The following is a 19,508-nucleotide window of genomic DNA, read 5'->3' on the forward strand; positions in this document are numbered from 1 at the left end:
ACACAACTAGAAAATGGATTAATACAGATAGATTTACAGACAAATTTAGTCTTTATTACAAATGGATTTTTGGTTACCGACGAAATTACCGACGGATTTTGTCCCTCTGTAAAAGCCTCGTTGGAAATTATTTACCGACGGATTTTTTTTCGTCGGAAAATTACCGACAGATTTTTACCAGTTACCGACAGATTTTCCCTCTGTAAATTCTCTATCCATTTCCCTAAGACGACAAACTTTTCAACGAATTTTCCGCCTGTAATTACAGACGGATTTTCCGACTAATTTTTCGTCTGTAATTTGAACCTTGGAAAACTATCTCACACTCTGATTACAGACAGAAAATCCGTCTATAAATCCGTCTGTAAAATAAAATAGAATTTTTTAAAATTTTTTCGTTGCAAAATAAACTTGTTTTTTAGTATTAAAAATATAAAATAAAATAAAATAAAATATGAAACATTTTTTATATAGCCAAATATGCCATCATAAGGGATCAAAGTCTTATTATATAAATAACAATAGTATTAGAGACACAATCATATGATGCTGATCTAAATATCCAGCAGACATCATAGAATAGGTTATATATACAATGCTTACATATCCACTGACATCCTTCGCAACCTTTATGAGCTCCTCTTGAGCATTGTACAGCACCCAAGCCGCAGAAAGACGACCGGCATCTTTTCCTGAGTCTGAGTATCCTATCATAACTTCTTGCTTCCCATTGATTCGGTTTCTATACTAATCAATAGAGAAAAGCCGTGCCACTGCAAGGACAAAAGTGACTCCATCAAGTGAAAATTTGAGATTCGTTGAAGCATCTATTCATGGCTTTGCATTGAAGGAATAACCAAATGTTGTTGCTGCACCTGCAAATCCCAGCAGATTCCAACAGTGTTTCATTAGTCAAAAGGAACAGATGTTTTTTACAATAAACCATAGAACAGAGGGGATAGGACACTTGGAAAAGTGAGGAAATGAGTTAAGAAGGGATAGAACAAAATAACTTAGAACAAATCCTAAAACAGGCTTATAAACCAAAGTGCGTATACAGAAAGTAATTTAATTATAAATAAAACGACCTCATTCAATTGAATCTTATTACTTTGAATGAACCAGATAATCAAGCTTATATAATGAATCCATCACTCCACGCATATATGATACAAATTCCTGTAATCGTAATGCTCATTTTTCATTTCCATACTCCATTTTACTTTGTATTCTATTATAGTGCATTAGCACCTTGAAAGAGCTCAAAATAATTTCCATAAAAACAGGTCTAGACTAAAATCACAAATTCCACAAAACAGGCTCTGCAAAACTTTTATTTTCAATTTTACAGCGCAATAAAAAATAGAGTTATACATTGTACTATTGATACAAGTACAAATGGCATAGCTAATGTTAGTCTAAACTGAAATAAAATTGCTCAAGTCTTGTTTTCAACATCGCTTCTAAACATAACACTGACTCCTAAATAAACTATATCTATCTGTCTAAAGAAGTATACTTGAGCAGAATTTTGTGCTTTGTCCACACTTTGATCCTGACCAGCTTATGTATAAGAAAGTATTTTGGAAATGTAAACTAAGCCTAGAGGCGTCTCCACCTTAGTTTTTTGGTCAATTGGTCATCCTAAGGTTTAAAGAGGTTTGTGCTCAAGGAGGATTCCAATTGGAAGTAAAATCTAGGCTTCAATAATGTAAGTCCTGGGACCAGAAGGGCTAGATGGTAGAAGAGTTTTTCTAGAAAACTGTAACATAATAAGAGGTATAATAGTAGTCATGGACCCTCTCTATTAAAATTTTAAACTCTTAAGTAAAAGGTACATGAATGTTTATATATTGATTGCTAACTCCTCCAATCCTTTTACCATTGCTTCAGAGCTCACAGAAGATAAGAATTAAAGGGTTAAAAATTGATTAAGTATGTCTTCAAGACTTGGGAGAGACAAGGAGGGCCAGCTTTACCTGGGAACTAATATAATTCAGTGAACCCTGATGAACAAGTTGCAAAATACATAAGCCAACAACACAGAGAAAGCATTGTTTTCCTCAAATCAAAAAATAGATTGAAGCACCGATTTGAATGCTCTGGCAATAGTTGATGAAACACAAATCAAAAACCCAAACAGATGGAAACTTCGTTCACCCTGCATCACAAAATAAAAAAAATATATTAAAAGAGTTACATCGCTTACATGTGAGAAAGAGGATAATTGCTTTGATTATTATAAGGTCCTATCAAATTTGATGATGTGTTATAGTGCCAATGTCAATGTTAGTGTCAGTGAGAGTAATTACCCAAAGTGACATAACTAATAACATGAAGTTGAAATGGCAATTGGCTTAATGAATTAGTGACATAATATTACTTTTCTTAATGGGACTGATGGATAATAATAGAAGACTAAACTAAAACACAATTTAAAATATGAATGATCAAATGAATAAATTAAAATGAGAACAAATTTTGAATAATTAAATATAGATAGGGACTAATATAATTAATACAAGCAATTGTTTGAAAAGGCCGAGTTCATAACCATAAAAATAATAAAAAAGTTAAGACTGAAATAATGAGGAGAACTTTAAACCTGTTGATGCTGGAAAACTGGTGCAATGGACTTGTCAAGCTGAATAGTCTTGCATTTTTAGGGTATCTTGTCTTTTCCCAAGTAATTGGCTTATCAAAACTTTTTAATTGGAATACTACTTTCCTAGCTAAAGAAACATATTGACTGGTCTATCTTACCTAGCAATATATGTTAGAAAAATTAAAATGTAAACAAAAGCAGATGTATAATATCTTCAAGGACTGCAAGTATAACGAATTAAAACAGAATGTAGCTTTATCATCTGAAAAACTCATATAAAGGATTGGAAAAGTACAAACCGTGTCCCAGCATAGTGCCGCGAGCTCCTAGCAACGATAGTCAAGTGAAGAACAGAAGCATGTAGCTAGATAGACATCACTCAAATATAACCTTCAACTCCTTCATATGTTGGTAGATAGACATCACTCACAGGACCATGCTCTTCTCGTTGAGGATGTGGCTTGCTTAACTCAATGGCCAGTGGCTTTAAAGTTCCATCATCTTTCAAGAAGAAAATTGTCCTTGTAGCATAGGCCTTTGTCTTGCTTGAATTTATTCTTCTCAAATATGAACAATTTCTTCTTCTCAATAGCCTGAGTTTCACCCAAATTTAATTCATTAATTAATTGTTAGTTGTTCATCACTACCACATACTAAAAAAAAAAACAAAATTACCTGTTCTACAGTAAGCCCTCCTAAGTTAGGCTCTAAATGTTCTTTTTTCATTGTACTAGTATGATCACCATAGACTTTACTATCTAGCTTGCTACCTGGTGGAAACTCCTGCATACATGAAAATTAACCAAATCCAAGCTATAATTGAATGCAATTGAGCAATTCCCTAAAAACTTATTACCACAAATTAATCAAATTACCTCAAGACTCTTAATAACATTAGGATTTACACCAGCAAGTGTTTCTCTAGAAAATTTTTCATCAGTCATCCATGCAGATTTATTCACTGTATATGTATCACATAATTTCAGTTTAAAATTATATTCACATTATTTGCCACATTAATATTGTTTAATGTATAAGATAATTGTAGCATATATATAAATATATACCTTGCATGACTTTGGGTGGTGGATATTTAAGGAATTGTTCACCATCTGTTCGTAGAATTTCCTTGAGTACTGGCAAAGGGGAAAACTTGCTGAGAAAGTTTGTAGGTAGTGTAATTCCACCAGTATAGAGTTTATCCACTTCAGCAAAATCACCAAACTCAAGAGTTAAGATATTTGCATCAAATGCATCTGTGAGAACAGGCATCACATCTTGGGCTACAGATTTTAATCCATAAGTTAGAAAATCCGATGACTTCAAGTGACCAAATGCTTCGTCCCTTGGTAGGTAAACAAAATCGCTCCATTTCTCACTCTTAGGATCTGTTTAATTAAGTTGAAAGCAAAATTAATTAGCATTAATAACACAAATTAAACATGTTATATATTTAGGTGAAATAATTGACCTTTGTTAGTAGGTGGCCTTCCTGTTCTTCCTCTACGAGGGTACGGTAAAGTAGATCCTCCAAGAACAGGGCGAGCATATTTTTCATTGCTATCTGGATTCCCCAAATCATTGTAAAAAATAGACATTTCAAATGAAATTAATAAACTAGACAATTATGGAAACCAATCAGAAGCATAAAAATCTAGATCAATGTCATCTTGTGAAAATTCTCAGATTTCACATACACAACAATTCATGAATCATACCTTAATAAACAGCAAGCATCAAAATCCCAATTCAACAGATAACCAACAGATAAAGATCATAGGTCGAATCTTTATGGAGACCAAGAGAGTCCACAGATAACCAATGGCATTGTAGAATTAATGGAGAGAAAAATAAAATATAATCAGAGCCATATAAAGCATCAACAATACCAGTAGGTGGATCTCTACTTATCTTTGAAGCTGTAACCTGAATATAAAGAGATTAATAGAAATTTATATCCATCATAATACATACAATAGCTAGCTCCCTACAATTCTGCCATAACCTACCCATTCTGCCATAACATAAATTCTGTCTGACATAGGTATACCTAATTTCAATCCTGTGTCATTCCTTAATCCCTTTGCTACCTAATTAACAGCCAATTGAGACATACATCCGCCACTAACTTAATTCACAACAACCAGCTTGAATTACATTGTTAAATTTTTCCCCCCAAGGGTTTATCCAGTTGGTTAATTTCCTAACAGAAACAATTTCCTGCTCTGCCAAAACTCAAGTCTATTAAACATAGCAAAAATGAACCTGAGAGAACAGCACAGAAGCTTCACCAAAATGCCATCGCAGAAGCTTCACCAAAGCTTCCTTGCCGCATAAAGCCTTCATCTGGTTCGCATTGCTGCTTTTTGCGTCCCTCAACGGCAATACTGCTTTTCTCTGCATTTCAATTCCAACCTGGAGGGTGAAAAAAAAAACGAAAATAGAGATATGTTCAACTATACAAAATTGATAGCAATTAACCACTAATCGGCACTGTTTCAAATCGAATTTCGAGACCAGAGCAAGACACTACACAATAACGTGTTTGGAATAAAAAATTAGCGAGAGAAACAAGGGATGAAGTTAGGACTAACCTGGTTAGTGGAGTGCGAATAGATCAAAAGATTGAAGATCTATGCAACCCTATATATAAAGTGTTTGATTCGATTTGATTTGGTTAGTGGAGAAGCTGGTCTTTGCCGGAGAAGAAGTTACCAACGGAGTCAACTAGCATTCCGAGCTTTGCTTCAAGCTTCACCATTCAACAATAACCACCGAGTTTTCACCGAGTTGAGATGAGTTTCACGAATCGCTCCAGACGTGACGAGAGCGGCAGCGAAGGGAGCCCGTGTGACGCAAGGGATGACAGAGAGAGATCCTGTGACGCAAGCAGCGACGACAGCGGCGGAAGAAGCTGGTGCGACGGAGAGAAGAAGCAACTCGGTGACGGAGAGACATTTGATTTGTGTGGAGTGTGAATGGACTGTGAATGGGTGGTGATAAAATTAGGGTTACCTCAATATTTACCGACGGAAAATTTAAATTACAGACGGATTTTCCACATGTAATAATTTAATAAAATGCACCGTTTTATCTACTTAATTACAGACGTATTTTCCGTCTGTAACTATTTCTCGCGGAAAAAAATTAATTTTTCCGACGGAATTATCGACGGATTCTCTTTTCCGTCTGTAATTTATGCTAATCCATTTTTTTTGTTTTTCGACAAAAAATCCCTCTGAAATTCTCTCTGTATTTCCGTGGGATAAAATCCGTCGGAAATATCCGTCTGTGATAACTAGTTTTCTAGTAGTGTAATTGGGATAAATTGTGTCTATGAACTTTGATGGTTCTGAAATGGATGAAGAAATTATCGTTGATGCGTAATTAGATTTTGATGATGAGTGAGTGCAAGTCGCCGTGTTTGAGAGATGAGTACTATGATATTTGGTCATGGTGACCTTGGACTTAGATTGAGATTTATGATGATTGGTTTTGAAAGATGAATTTGAAAACCATTAAATTGAAATGTTGATGTTCTACTGAGATTGGTTTGAAGGAACCTGTGACGGGTAGCAAACTCCAGTTTTTAAGGGAGGTGCTGTCGAAATTTTCCCAAGAATTTGAAAGAGTGTTGGTTATGGTTTTCAAAATAATTTTTTATTTGAGTAACTTTAACAAAAGAAATGTGTTTCGAATGCTTTTATAAATTATTAAAGGAAATCGGATTCTTATGATTTTGTTAACTTGTTATTTCAAACTCATTTTATTTCAAAAAATGAAGAGAGTTTTGATTAATTAGTCAAAGACTTTAAAACAACAATTTATATATAAATTCGAGGGTTTGGGAGTAAGAAAGTAAGTCTGGAGGTTATGCTTGGAGTTGAGCTGTGATTAGTGGTAATTGGCTTAAAAGAGAGAGAGAATAGTGATGGAGTATGATTAAGATATGGTGATGATTTTTGGTTGATTATAGTGATGTGGGATGATGACCATGATTAATGATGATGGTGATATTATTAATGGCATGATTTGAGATTTAATAAGATGTGAGTTGATGAGATGATGAAAGTAATGAACGAGGCTGTTGGTCGGCGTTGGACGAATGATCGAGATCCTTGGAGATAAAAGAATCAGAGCGCGGCAACGGAAACGCGCAGAGTAAAAAGACCTTGGGACTACTATGCGTTGGATATAAAGACAGACTATGATCACGTACTCGTGGTGGCGATGGAATTTTCGAGGGGGAAAATTTCTGTTAGGGGGATAGAATGTAAAATCTGGTCAAACCGTAATTAATTAAATAATAAATTAAATAGGAGGGAATATGGTTAGAAAATTTAGCAATCGGAATTTGATAATTTGAATATGATATTTGGACTCAGTGAATTTTTCTAAGTCAGAAAACATAATTTTTTGAATAAAAATCCGTACTGGAAATTTGACCGACAGTACCGGCTGTGATCTGTTCGGTGTTGTGGCTAAGAAAATTAATTAGAGGTGAATAATTTTAAGAAATAAGAACTTATAATTTGGGAAGATAGAAATATTTAAAATATGATTTAAAATTCTAATTTTAGAGGTTTTGGCGCAAAATTAAGCAAACGGACCAAACCAAGTGAACCGGGCCCAAGTGGGCCCAAGACCCAACATATATAAACATTAGTTATCAGCATTTCAGCTCATTTACCCTAATGAAAGGGGTTTGGGGCGCTAAAATGGAAAATGGAGGAAGAAGAGAGAAAATCGTAACTCTATAAAACTTCAAATCACCATAACTTTTGATCCGAAACTCCAATTGACGAGCCTTTTGCGACCACGCGTCGCTCTTCTCATCATCTTCGATTCTATCTAGTTTTTGTGATGATTATTCTATTCATCTCTGCCTAGTTTTCGAAATTCCCCACTGTTACGTGTTTTTGGGTAGTTGGTGTTAAAATTTTGTGATTTTGGTTGTTTAGGGATACTCTAATATGGATTCTAAGTGGGTTCTATCCCTATTTCATATGGGCTAAGGTAAGAATTACTCAAACCCTTGTGATTTATCAATTTCATGAATCCTAGGTTGATTATAAGTGTGAAAATTGATTATGTTAGAATATTGGGTGATTTTGGTGCACAATTAGAAGATTGATACTGCTTGAGGAGCTTTGGTGAGGCTTGGAGCTAAGGGTTGGTGGAGACTCTCAAGAAGAAGGACAATTATTTTAGCTACAAGAGGTACGGTTTAAGCTTCATTTAAGTATCGTGTGGTGTGATGGGAATTCCTAGGCTAGATGCCCCTAGGATTAAGTTTGGATTGTGTAAATGGTTGGTACTAATATGCATAGTTGATATGTAATGTAAGTTAATGATTGGGTTGAGAATTGTGTGAATTTGTATGTTTAGTGTGTTGAGGATTTGATGAATTGGATAATGAATATAGGTTTGTGGAATATGAATTTAAATTGTGAATTTGGGCCGGAGGTCGTGAATCTTGGGCCGGAGGCCAGAAAGAGGTAAGGAAAGTAAGTTGATGTGTATATTGTGTGATGATATAAGGGATTGGATGGATTTTAGATATTGAATGTGTGAATAATTGGTTTAATTATTGAATAATAAGGTTTGAGGAATTGAGGTGTGGAATTTGATAGTTTTGGGTGAAATTGTGTAGATGAGGTAGGTTTGGTTTTGGTTGAGTATAATTACATGAATGTGGTTAGGTTGTCGTCATTTGGATGAGGGGAAATGAATTTGGTTTGCAAATATTGGAAAAATTGGTGATTTATGTCTTTGGGTAAAAACTGATTTTTCATCAACTTCTGCGGTCCGTAATGATGACATGTCACCATGTCATGTTTTTCTATGCTTTTTCATACAAGAAATTTATAATTAGTGCTTAATTATTGTATTCTTTTGTGCTTAAATGGTATATTTCCTTGATCTTTTGATTTTATAAATTTTGTAGGAAATAAGAAGAAAAAGAAGCAAAAGAGCACAAAATAAGCTAAAAAGAAGAAAAGAGAAATTTTGGGCACATTTTAGAGTTGACGCACGCTTTGGAACCTTAGGCCACGCTTTTAAAAGCGTGGTCCATTACCATGAAGCCATGGCATGATATATATGCCTTATGCATGCATTCAAGCCAATGAATCATGGCATTACATGAATGAACGTTCAAGTTCATTAATTAGCATTGCTAATAAAAATTAATGCATGTATAAAGCATTTGATCATTAAAGAATGAATGCTACGTTAATACATTGGCATTAATTAATAAAGCCAATAAAAGGATGCAATATTAAAGCCAATTGGCTAAAGAATATATCAAGCCCTTTCAACGTTAATGCAATTGGCTTTATTAATTAATTAATGAATGGATGCATGATTTTTAATTGCCAATGAATAAATGAATGAGCATTAGCATTCATGGGCATTCTCAAGCAAGGAAGCAAGGCTGAAGATGCCCAAGTTTGCGCCAATGTTTGCCTCAAACTTGGAGGCAAACGTTGGTGCAACAATTAGCCCTGGAGGAAGCCAACGTTTGCGTCCAAGTTTGCCTCAAACTTGGAGGCAAACGTTGGCATAGCATTTGTACCAGGGGAGGCCAATGTTTGCGACCAAGTTTGCCTCAAACTTGGAGGCAAACGTTGGTGAAAAGTATACACCAGGGAAGCCAACGTTGGTGAAAAGTATACGTCCCAGGGGAGGCCACGTTTGCGTCCAAGTTTGCCTCAAACTTGGAGGCAAACGTTGGCGCCAAATGTTATCTTGGAAGGAGCACGTTTGAGTTCAAGTTTGACCCCAAACTTGAACTCAAACGTGAATGACAGACAAAAACCTTTCTGCATAATTTCAGCAATCCAACGTTTGAGTTGAAGTTTGCCTCAAACTTTGACTCAAACTTAAAGGCTCCAAAGTCCATTATGCAAACAAGTTTCTTCTTAAGACCAAGAACAATCAACAGATGCCATCTTCAACCCAAAGCCAAAGCAAGCAAAGGCCATTATCATCACTCAAAGGCACAAGAGATAGATAAAATAGGAATTTCATTTAATTGTAATTTGTCTTTAATTTCACTTTCATTTTCATTTTCATTTTGTAAAAAGCCAATATAAGACATCATTTTCATTTTAGAAAAAAAGGCTGGAATAGAGAGCATTAGAGGCTGGCTCCATTAAGGAGTAGTAGGAGTGGGATTTGAGAGCTCTCTCTTAGTTTTCATTTTTGTTTTCAATCTTGGGTGGAGAATTGAAGAAATTCTGTTTCAATCTCACCTTGAGAATTCTCTCTGTTTGCTCGTCTGTATAATTTCAGTGAATTTTGATTTGAATCTAAATTGTTCTTACTGCTTTCTTCTCTATTTTCTTCTTCAATTATTCTCTGTTGGATCAAGGAAGGAATTGAGATCTAGACTTATTTTCTAGTCTCATTGGTTTCCTGAGATCTTGAATTTCTCCTTTAGATTTTACAATTGAGCTAAATTTAAATTCTGTTTTAATTCTCCTGCACTTCTTCATTTTCGTTTTGGTATTAAATCAATCTGTTTCAGAATTTCATAACCTGAGAGTTCTTTAATTTACTGCACTTCTTATTTTTCAGCTCTGTTTTAATTCCCAGCACCCAATCCCTTTTACTTTTCCTGCAATTTAACTCTTCGGCAATTGTTCTAAGTTCTATTTACTGCTTTCATTTAAATTTCTAGTTGCTTGATCTATTGCTTTCTTTAATTTCCAGCACCCAGCCCCCTTTACATTTATGCAATATACATTTTTTGTCATTTAAGATTTTGCCAATTTACATTCCTTGCCCTTTACGTTTATTGTCATTTACTTTCTGCCATTTATATTTCACTACAATTTACTTTCTGTTGATCAACGTCACATAATTCACTCAATGTTAGCTTGACTAAACTCATCACCCACTAAAGTTGCTTGATCCATCAATCCCTGTGGGATCGACCTCACTCTAAGTGAGTTTTACTACTTGATGCGACCCGGTATACTTGCCGGTGAGTTTTAGGTGTTGGAATTCGTTTTTCCAAAAAAATCCATCAAGTTTTTGGCGCCGTTGCCGGGGATTGATTTAGATCAACAATGATTAAGTGGGTGAGAAGTCTAGATCAAGCATTTTTTTTATTTTTGTTCTCTGTTTTAAGTTGAAACCAAGGTGTTTGTGTTTTTTGCCTCACTAAGAAATTCTTTCTCTGTGACATGAATTTCAATTTTCATTGATGTTGCATTTTACAAAATACAAATGGAGTTCAACTCATCTTATGGTCAAACAAAATTTTATGGGATATCACCCACCATCATCAATCTCTAATGGTGGCTGGGAATATCACCAAGAAAATACAAATTCTAAGCACTCCAATCCATGGAGATTTGCTTCAGAGACACAAGATGAGCAAGAAAACCATATGGGATATTTTCCTCCACCACAAAATGATGAAAGTCATGATTCTAATGGTGGCTGGGAAGGGAATTCTAATGCTCCATATGATATTCATCCAAAGATATCATCACTTGACCATGCTTCAACAGAAAGCCCCTTTCAAAACTCACCACCTACACAAACTTCCATGAACCACTTAAGGTTCTCAAAGCTTGAGTCCATGCTCAAAAGATATAAGGAGAAGACAACAAAAGTTTGGAAAGAACAAGAGAACTCCCTCAAAAACATGGAAGTGCAGTTAGCTCAACTGTTGAGTGCAACGAAGAAGGAGGAAAAACAAAAGGAAGAGGTGGTGGAAATATTTGAACCTGAAATTGCATTTGAAGTGATAATAGAACATGAAGATTCCCTCCCAAAGGACTTAATGGAAAGTTGTGAAGAAGGAATGGAGGAGGACAATCAAGAGAAGTCAAACTCAAGTGAAGCAGAAAATCACATGAAGGAAGGGCTCATGGAACCACCAATTCAAGAGGCTCTTAATTAAGAAATCACTCCAATAATCACACAACCACCAATTCTTGAATTCAAGGAAGTGAAGGCAATTAACAAAGGCAACGAAAAGAGGATTGTGACTAAGATACCAAGGACAACATTCAAGAAGAGGTCAACCACAAGCAATCCAACCCTTGGACCACTAGCAAGCAAGCTCAATCAAGCCATGTACAAAAGAAGGCTTGTTGAGAGGAAACCAAGAGAGGGGACAATAGCTGAAACTTCTCCCCCCTTGAGGTCATTTCTCTTAACAAACTAGAAGAAGAGAAAGAAAGTGAAGAACAACATGTCAAGCTAATAACACTAAAAGAGCACTTGTTGGGAGGTAACCCAACCATAGGTAACATTTCTTCTCTGCTTTGTTTTCTTTCTGTGCTTTGTTTACATTCAATAAATTGGCATATGGTTACATTCTAAGTTTGGTGTTGCCCTGCAATAAACTGTTTTCCATCTTCATGGATGATTGCATCAATTTTACATGGAAATGTCACACTAAGATTCTAAGTTTGGTGTGCCACTTAATTTTCTATGCAAGTCATCCAGCAGCACCACTTGTTTGTATAATCACAATGCCTCTGCAGTTTTATTTTTCTCTTTTGATTTAACACTTTTTCATGCTTTAGTTATTTTTCTGGTTTTTTTAAATGCTTTCCTCTAGTTTGCTTATTAACTGTCTTTGTTAGTACATCACCAAGAGATCCTTATTCATGACAGATTCTTGGCTTGGTGATTGTATTTAACAGATAACAATTTCATTTGCATAGTTTTAATTCAAATAAATTGACATATGATTGCATTCTAAGTTTGGTGTTGCTATGCAACAAAATTTGGTTCCAATTCTTACAAGATACTTGCATTAATTTCAAGTGAAAGTGTCACACTAAGTTTGGTGTGCCACTTGTCTTTTATGCAACGTATTGTGCTCACCTTCTTAAGTTTGCAATCACAATATCTTTGTCTCTTGTGCCTTGATTTTTATCTTTAATTCTACTTGCTTAGAACACATGTACCACTAATATTTCATTGTGTAAGACATTCATGATCCATCTTAGCCCCATAGCCATTGTTCTAATTGTTGCTTGAGGATGAGCAAGCATTCTGAGTTTGGCAAGGGAAAGAGGAAGAATAGAGGAAAGAGGACAACAAGAATGAAGATGAACTACAAGGTTGTAGAGTTTCTTTTCTTCTCATTTGTTTCCAGCATTTAAATTGCATGATTGTCATCATCTTTTCTATTTACATGTGTGTATGAATAAAGCATAGCTTGAACTTTGATTTGCAATATGCTGCGGTGCCATTATGACTACCAACTTGAGTTTTGTGAGTTCAAAAGCAATAAAGCATCATGATCATAAACAAACAAGGAATAAAAGAAGAACTTAGCATGTGCATACAAGTATTGGAAAGCAAGTATGATTAATTGTTGCTCAATTGCATTAGACTGTATTTAATTGAAGTTTTCATCTAGGACATTTTGTGAAATCTTTTGAAGTCATAAAAACCTTGAAAAAGCAATTGCAATTAAGACAGGAAAAGAAAAAGGGAAAGAATGAGAAAGCTGAAGCCTCTGAGTACCAATGAAAATTTAATTGTTAAGTACTTGTGGTGTTTATGTATAAAGTAAAATGCTTGAAAACAAAACACTTAGAAGTCAAGGCTAGGCTCAAGTACAAAAAGCAGTCCCTCAAAGCTCAAGGCTCTGAGCATCAATGATTAGAGAATAAAGATAAAAAACAAATGAGCTTAATGAAGCCCTCTAATTAAATGCTTGTGGTGTTTATGTATCAAGTGGTAAAACTTGAAAATAAAGCACTTAGAGTTGTAGTTTTGTTATCAACTCATGGGGCAAAGCACCCAAAAGGATAAGCTAATAAGAAAATCAAAAGCTTGTTTCAAGGAAAAAAATTATAAGAAAAAGATTTCATAAATTGTAGCTTGCATTGAAAACTAGCTTACTATGAACATTGAGTTGCTATTCTTCTTACCTTGGATTGTCAATTTTTATTGCATGATTCTTTTCTTGCTTGGGGACAAGCAAGGTTTAAGTTTGGTGTTGTGATGACATGTCACCATGTCATGTTTTTCTATGCTTTTTCATACAAGAAATTTATAATTAGTGCTTAATTATTGCATTCTTTTGTGCTTAAATGGTATATTTCCTTGATCTTTTGATTTTATAAATTTTGTAGGAAATAAGAAGAAAAAGAAGCAAAAGAGTACAAAATAAGCTAAAAAGAAGAAAAGAGAAATTTTGGGCACATTTTGGAGTTGAGGCACGCTTTGGAACCTTAGGCCACGCTTTTAAAAGCGTGGTCCATTACCATGATGCCATGGCATGATATATATGCCTTATGCATGCATTCAAGCCAATGAATCATGGCATTACATGAATGAACGTTCAAGTTCATTAATTAGCATTGCTAATAAAAATTAATGCATGTATAAAGCATTCGATCATTAAAGAATGAATGCTACGTTAATACATTGGCATTAATTAATAAAGCCAATAAAAGCATGCAATATTAAAGCCAATTGGATAAAGAACATATCAAGCCCTTTCAACGTTAATGCAATTGGCTTTATTAATTAATTAATTAATGCATGCATGATTTTTAATTGCCAATGAATAAATGAATGAGCATTAGCATTCATGGGCATTCACAAGCAAGGAAGCAAGGCTGAAGATGCCCAAGTTTGCGCCAACGTTTGCCTCAAACTTGGAGGCAAACGTTAGCATAGCATTTGTACCAGGGGAGGCCAACGTTTGCGACCAAGTTTGCCTCAAACTTGGAGGCAAACGTTGGCATAACATACATACCAGGGGGGCCAACGTTTGCGACCAAGTTTGCCTTAAACTTGGAGGCAAACATTGGTGAAAAGTATACGTCCCAGGGGAGACCACGTTTGCGTCCAAGTTTGCCTCAAACTTGGAGGTAAACGTTGGCGCCAAATGTGATCTTGGAAGGAGCACGTTTGAGTTCAAGTTTGACCCCAAAATTGAACTCAAACGTGAATGATAGACAAAAACCTTTCTGCATAATTTCAGCAATCCAACGTTTGAGTTGAAGTTTGCCTCAAACTTTGACTCAAACTTAAAGTCTCCAAAGTCCATTATGCAAACGGGTTTCTTCTCAAGACCAAGAACAATCAACAGAGGCCACCTTCAACCCAAATCCAAAGCAAGAAAAGCCCATTATCATCACTCAAAGGCACAGGAGATAGATAAAATAAGAATTTTATTTAATTGTAATTTGACTTTAATTTCACTTTCATTTTCATTTTTATTTTGTAAAAAGCCTATATAACACATCATTTTCATTTTAGAAAAAAGGCTGGAACAGAGAGCATTAGAGGCTGGCTCCATTAGGGAGTAGTAGGAGTGGGATTTGAGAGCTCTCTCTTAGTTTTCATTTTTGTTTTGAATCTTGGGTGGAGAATTGAAGAAATTCTGTTTCAATCTCATCTTGGGATCTCTTTGTTTATTTTTCTGCATAATTCTAGAAACTGTGATTTGGATCCAAGTTTCTTTACTGCTTTCATCTTTTATTTCTTCTGCAATTTGTTCTTCTGCTTCTTTTGCAATTGTTCTTTGTTGGATCAAGGAAGGAATTGAGATCTAGACTTGTTCTCTAGTCTCATCCAACCCCTGAGATCTTCAACTTTCCTTTAGCTATTGCAATTGTGCTGCATTTTACTTTCTGTTTGGTTCCTCAATTCAGTTTACATTAATCTTACTGCAAATCTCATTTACATTTCCTGCACAATTTTAAATTCCTCTGCAATTGCTCTAAAATCCTGATTCACTGTAATTTTGCTTCTCTGTTTACATTGCTCTCAATTTACTTTCCTATAATTTAAGCTTTCTGCAAGAGTTCTAAGCTTTGATCTATTGCTTTCTTTAATTTCCAACACCCAGCCCCCTTTACTTTTTATGTAATTTACCTTTCTTGCTCTTTAAGATTTTGCTCATTTACTTTCTGCAACTTTTAATTCACTGCCATTTACTTTTTGTTGGCTACATTCCATCAAATTTCAACTCAATGTTAGCTTGCCTAAACTAATCACCCACTAAAGTTGCTTGATCCATCAATCCCTGTGGGATCGACCTCACTCTAAGTGAGTTTTACTACTTGATGCGACCCGGTATACTTGCCGGTTAGATTTGTGTGTTTGGAATTCGTTTTCCAAAAATACACATCAAGTAACTCAGCCCACAGAGTTAGGAATTCTTCAAAACTAGAATTTTATGAAAGTTTATTCAATGATCTTTCCAACGGTTCTGGAATAGTTGAAAAAGGAATTTTGTAGAAGAACTTATATGTGTCAGAAGTTTGGGGTTTGAATATTTAATCTTGAGGCTTTTCAACTTAGTAAAATTTTTGGTAAAACGTACTCCGACGCGCACGCCTGGCCGACGAGCACGCGTCACTCACGATTTTTACCCTCTCACGCGTGCCCCTGGCCGACTCGTACGCGTCGCTGCATTGATGCAAATCCCAGTAAAAGATCCAAAGAGTTGCGCTGGTACTGTGCTGGGTTTGTGCGCTGAGCACAAAATGCACCCACGCGTACGTGTCACTGACGCGCACGTGTCGCGCTACCTTTCTACTTCCCATGGGTATGCATGGACGACGCTCACCCGTCACTTCCTTTTTCTGCTTCCCATGCGTGCGCATGGGCGACGCGCACGCATGACCCTGTTTGTAGCAAAAGTTGAACTTTGAGTTTTTAAAGCCGAATTTCAGACTTCTAAGCTTCAATTTTCATCTTCTAAGTCCTAAATCTTTATAGTATGTCTAGTAATGAAAAGAAGCTAGGACATGTGGTAACTTGTGGATGAAGTAAAGTGAGAATGAATGATGAATGATGAGTACTGATGATTGTATGAGTTGCTGAGGGTGATGATGGAAGTGCGGTGTATGCCGTGAGCCAAATGGCTGTATTCAATATTGATTATTGGTTCGTTTTGGGTTATGTTATGAGCCGGATGGCTATGATAAATATTGATTTATGGTTGGAAATGAAAATATGACTTTGAATGATTGTTTTATCTTGAGCTCTCTTTCTCAAAAGTGCGACCCCAGAGAGATGAAGGAAGGTGAGGATCCCCTTCCTTGTTCCTCCAGGTATTGTAAAATCGCCCCCAGCAAGATGGTGAGAGGTTAGGATCTCCTCCTTGGTTTCTCCTGGGCATATGAGAACAACCTCCTGGGTAGATGCAAGGGTTGTGCTTACGCCCCACTTGCTCCAGGTTGGTTAGTACAGAGGCTCCCTGGGTAGACGCAAGGTTATGGTTTTACCCCACTTACTCCGGGATGTGGTGAGATAAACCTGCTTGGGTAAATGCAGTGGTATTATTCCACTTGCTCCAGGATGTGGTGAGATATACCTGCCGGGATGTGGTGAGATATACCTGCCTGGGTAGATGCAGTGGCATTGATCCACTTGCTCCGGGATGTTGTGAGACATACCTACCTGGGTAGATGCAGTGGAGTGGGTCAGCTTCACTTGCTCTAGGTTGAGACCCAAGATTCTGCTAATCCTATGTCGTAAGTGTAGCCAGACACTGTTAAAGTTCCAGATGAGCTCGCCCCCATGGATAAACACCGTTCTGGGTGTTGTGTGATTATGATTATGATTGTGGATAACTCAAGTTGGGGATGCATGATAGATGGACAGTCCAATGGTTAGCTACCAGGACTTGTCGGCTTGGCTTTATAACCGACAGATGAGACTCATCAGCCATAGGGCAAGCATACATCATTTGCATATGTTTGAATTATTTGGGTTTGCCTATTTGTTTTGGATTGCTATATCTTATATGCTATATTACCTGATTATGTGCTACTTATTTTACTTGTACCTTATTGTGTATTACTTGCCTGTATTGCTTGTGTTTGTACAACTGAGAGGTCCCTCATGTTGGTGTCGTTTGACGCTGAGGGGTGTTCTTGATGAGACGAGTTGATGATGTAACTAAATAATGATGATGATTACTGAATGGGATAATTTGAGCTCCCTGGGTAGACGCAGTAAAGTGATTTCACTTGCTCTAGGTGAGGATATGAGGTAACGATATAGAATTGCTGAGAAAGAATGGCCGGGGATGGGTTCATTCATAATTCTGATTGGGAATTGTCGGACAGTTAGAAAGTTGGGAAGCATGAGGAATATGAATCAGATTTAGCATTCTGTTATGACAGTTGCCTATTTATGGATTAGAGAGAACATAGGATGAATGTTTGGTGAAAGGAAGTTTAGGATGCTTAGTGAGTTTTTATTACAATGCATTGTATTTATTTGGCACTTTTACCGTACTGGGAACCCATGGGTCAGGGGTTCTCATTCCGTATATATCCCGTGTTTTTAGGATGCAGGTCTAGGTGCTCAGAAGTGAGCTGTGGTTCATCTGAGGGATGGCAAAGATCTTTAAACTCTCTATTTTATATTTTACATAGAATCTCTCCACCTTTATTTTGAAAAGCTTTCTTATGTATTGAACTCTTCTGAACTTGCCTATAGAGGCTTTTATGTTTCTTTTGGGATAGATTAGGAGATACTATTGTCAACTACTTTCATACCGTACCCTAGTCGGCCTAGACTTCGCGGGTCGCGACTAGTGGCTATTTACTCATGTTATATATCTATATATTGTTCTTCTCTTACTCTCCTTCATGCCTTTATCTGTACATCGCTTTCGACTTCACGCTTTATCTTTTAGTTGTCGATGCGTGAGTGATACGACTTCGTAATTTTATTTTTACTCTTTTCAGGCTTCTCGATTAATACTCCTTTTAATTTTACTTATAATTATGTATTAAAAATCCACTTGAGAGTTGTACCACCGTAATATCATTGACTTATGACTCGAGCATAAGGATTTGAATATTAGGGTGTTACAATTTTTCTTTCTTAAGAATTTTCGAAAATATCAGCATTAGTCTTTGTTAAATTTGAGAATAGTTCATGTAATTAGAAATTTAGGAGGAATTTATTTTCAAGCTGTTGTTCAAGTGAGATAGCTCTCTTTAGAATTACAGGAACTCATGTAGAATAAGGGTCATACTCTCTTTCCTTAGAATTGAATCAATATATTAATTAAAATGGAAGAATAATAATCTTAATCTATAGAAATAAACTGAGCTCCTTACCTTAAACAAGAGATTTAGTTGCTCATAACTTACAGAGACAATAGGGTTCTTAAAAGAGCGAAAACAGAAGAAAGAAGCTCTAGGATACAAGAGATCTTTTATCTTTTAAACTAACCTAATTTGATATGGAAATAAAATAATATATTAAATCCTAAAACTAAAAGATATTATTTGTAAATAAAAATTACAAAAAGAAAATAAAATATTGATAATAATTGCTAAATCCACTTGAGAGGACCAAAGAGGAGGGAATTCGGATTGTTGCTAGCATTAAACGCCATATTGGGCCTTTAACGCCCCAAATGGGGCAGGCTTATGCATGCTTGTATCCCCTACTAGAGCTAAACGCCAACTTGGCATTTAGCGCCCAATGGGGGGGGTTCTGCTAGCTTTTCTGTTTTTAGCTCCAAGCTTTGCCAAATTGTCCCGAATTTCACCTGAAATCATAAAAACACTAAAACAACTCAAAGTAGCATCCAAAGAGGTTTTTGCACTAAATTCAAGTAAAACTAAATAAAATCTAATTAAAAACAACTGGAAAATTCTAAGAAAAATGGTACAAGATGCTGACGCATCACAACACCAAACATAAAATGTTGCTTGTCCTTAAGCAACCAAAACAATATAGGACCAAGAAGAGAAAATGCTTAAGACTTGACTTGTCATTTATGCTCAGGTCTAGTTACTGAGTGATGCTAATGACACTCTAACTCTGAATAACTTCGGCATCTCACAGTCCTTTGAAGCTCAGAAATATTGGTATCCTTCAGAACTAGAACTCGAATGATATTATATATTCTCTTCCTTAGGCTCTAATTGCTTCTTGA

At 35.9% G+C, this 19,508-nt stretch overlaps 1 protein-coding gene across 1 annotated transcript; it reads right to left on the reverse strand.

The window, feature by feature from the left end:
• Positions 1–3,102: 3,102 nt before the first annotated feature.
• LOC112763489 (linoleate 9S-lipoxygenase-like) lies at positions 3,103–4,227 on the reverse strand. The gene is made up of 5 exons (XM_025809144.2): positions 4,077–4,227; positions 3,673–3,993; positions 3,481–3,566; positions 3,281–3,388; positions 3,103–3,198 (listed from the first exon to the last, which is right to left on the reverse strand). Exons 1-5 carry the CDS (start codon positions 4,201–4,203, stop codon positions 3,103–3,105), a joined length of 738 nt encoding a protein of 245 aa, XP_025664929.2. The 5' UTR covers positions 4,204–4,227.
• Between the last annotated feature and the right edge of the window lie 15,281 nt (positions 4,228–19,508).

The sequence above is a fragment of the Arachis hypogaea genome, chromosome 17 (genome assembly GCF_003086295.3).
Source record: "Arachis hypogaea cultivar Tifrunner chromosome 17, arahy.Tifrunner.gnm2.J5K5, whole genome shotgun sequence".
Taxonomy (NCBI): domain Eukaryota; kingdom Viridiplantae; phylum Streptophyta; class Magnoliopsida; order Fabales; family Fabaceae; genus Arachis; species Arachis hypogaea.

What these genes read in the sequence shown, in the direction of transcription:
- LOC112763489 (XM_025809144.2), bottom strand. Translation starts at nt 4,203, where the DNA reads ATGTCTATTTTTTACAATGATTTGGGGAATCCAGATAGCAATGAAAAA. An exon ending in AAGGCCACCTACTAACAAAG is followed by an intron (nt 3,994 to 4,076) that starts GTCAATTATTTC and finishes TTAATTAAACAG; the next exon opens with ATCCTAAGAGTGAGAAATGG. An exon ending in GAGGGCTTACTGTAGAACAG is followed by an intron (nt 3,199 to 3,280) that starts GTAATTTTGTTT and finishes GGTGAAACTCAG; the next exon opens with GCTATTGAGAAGAAGAAATT.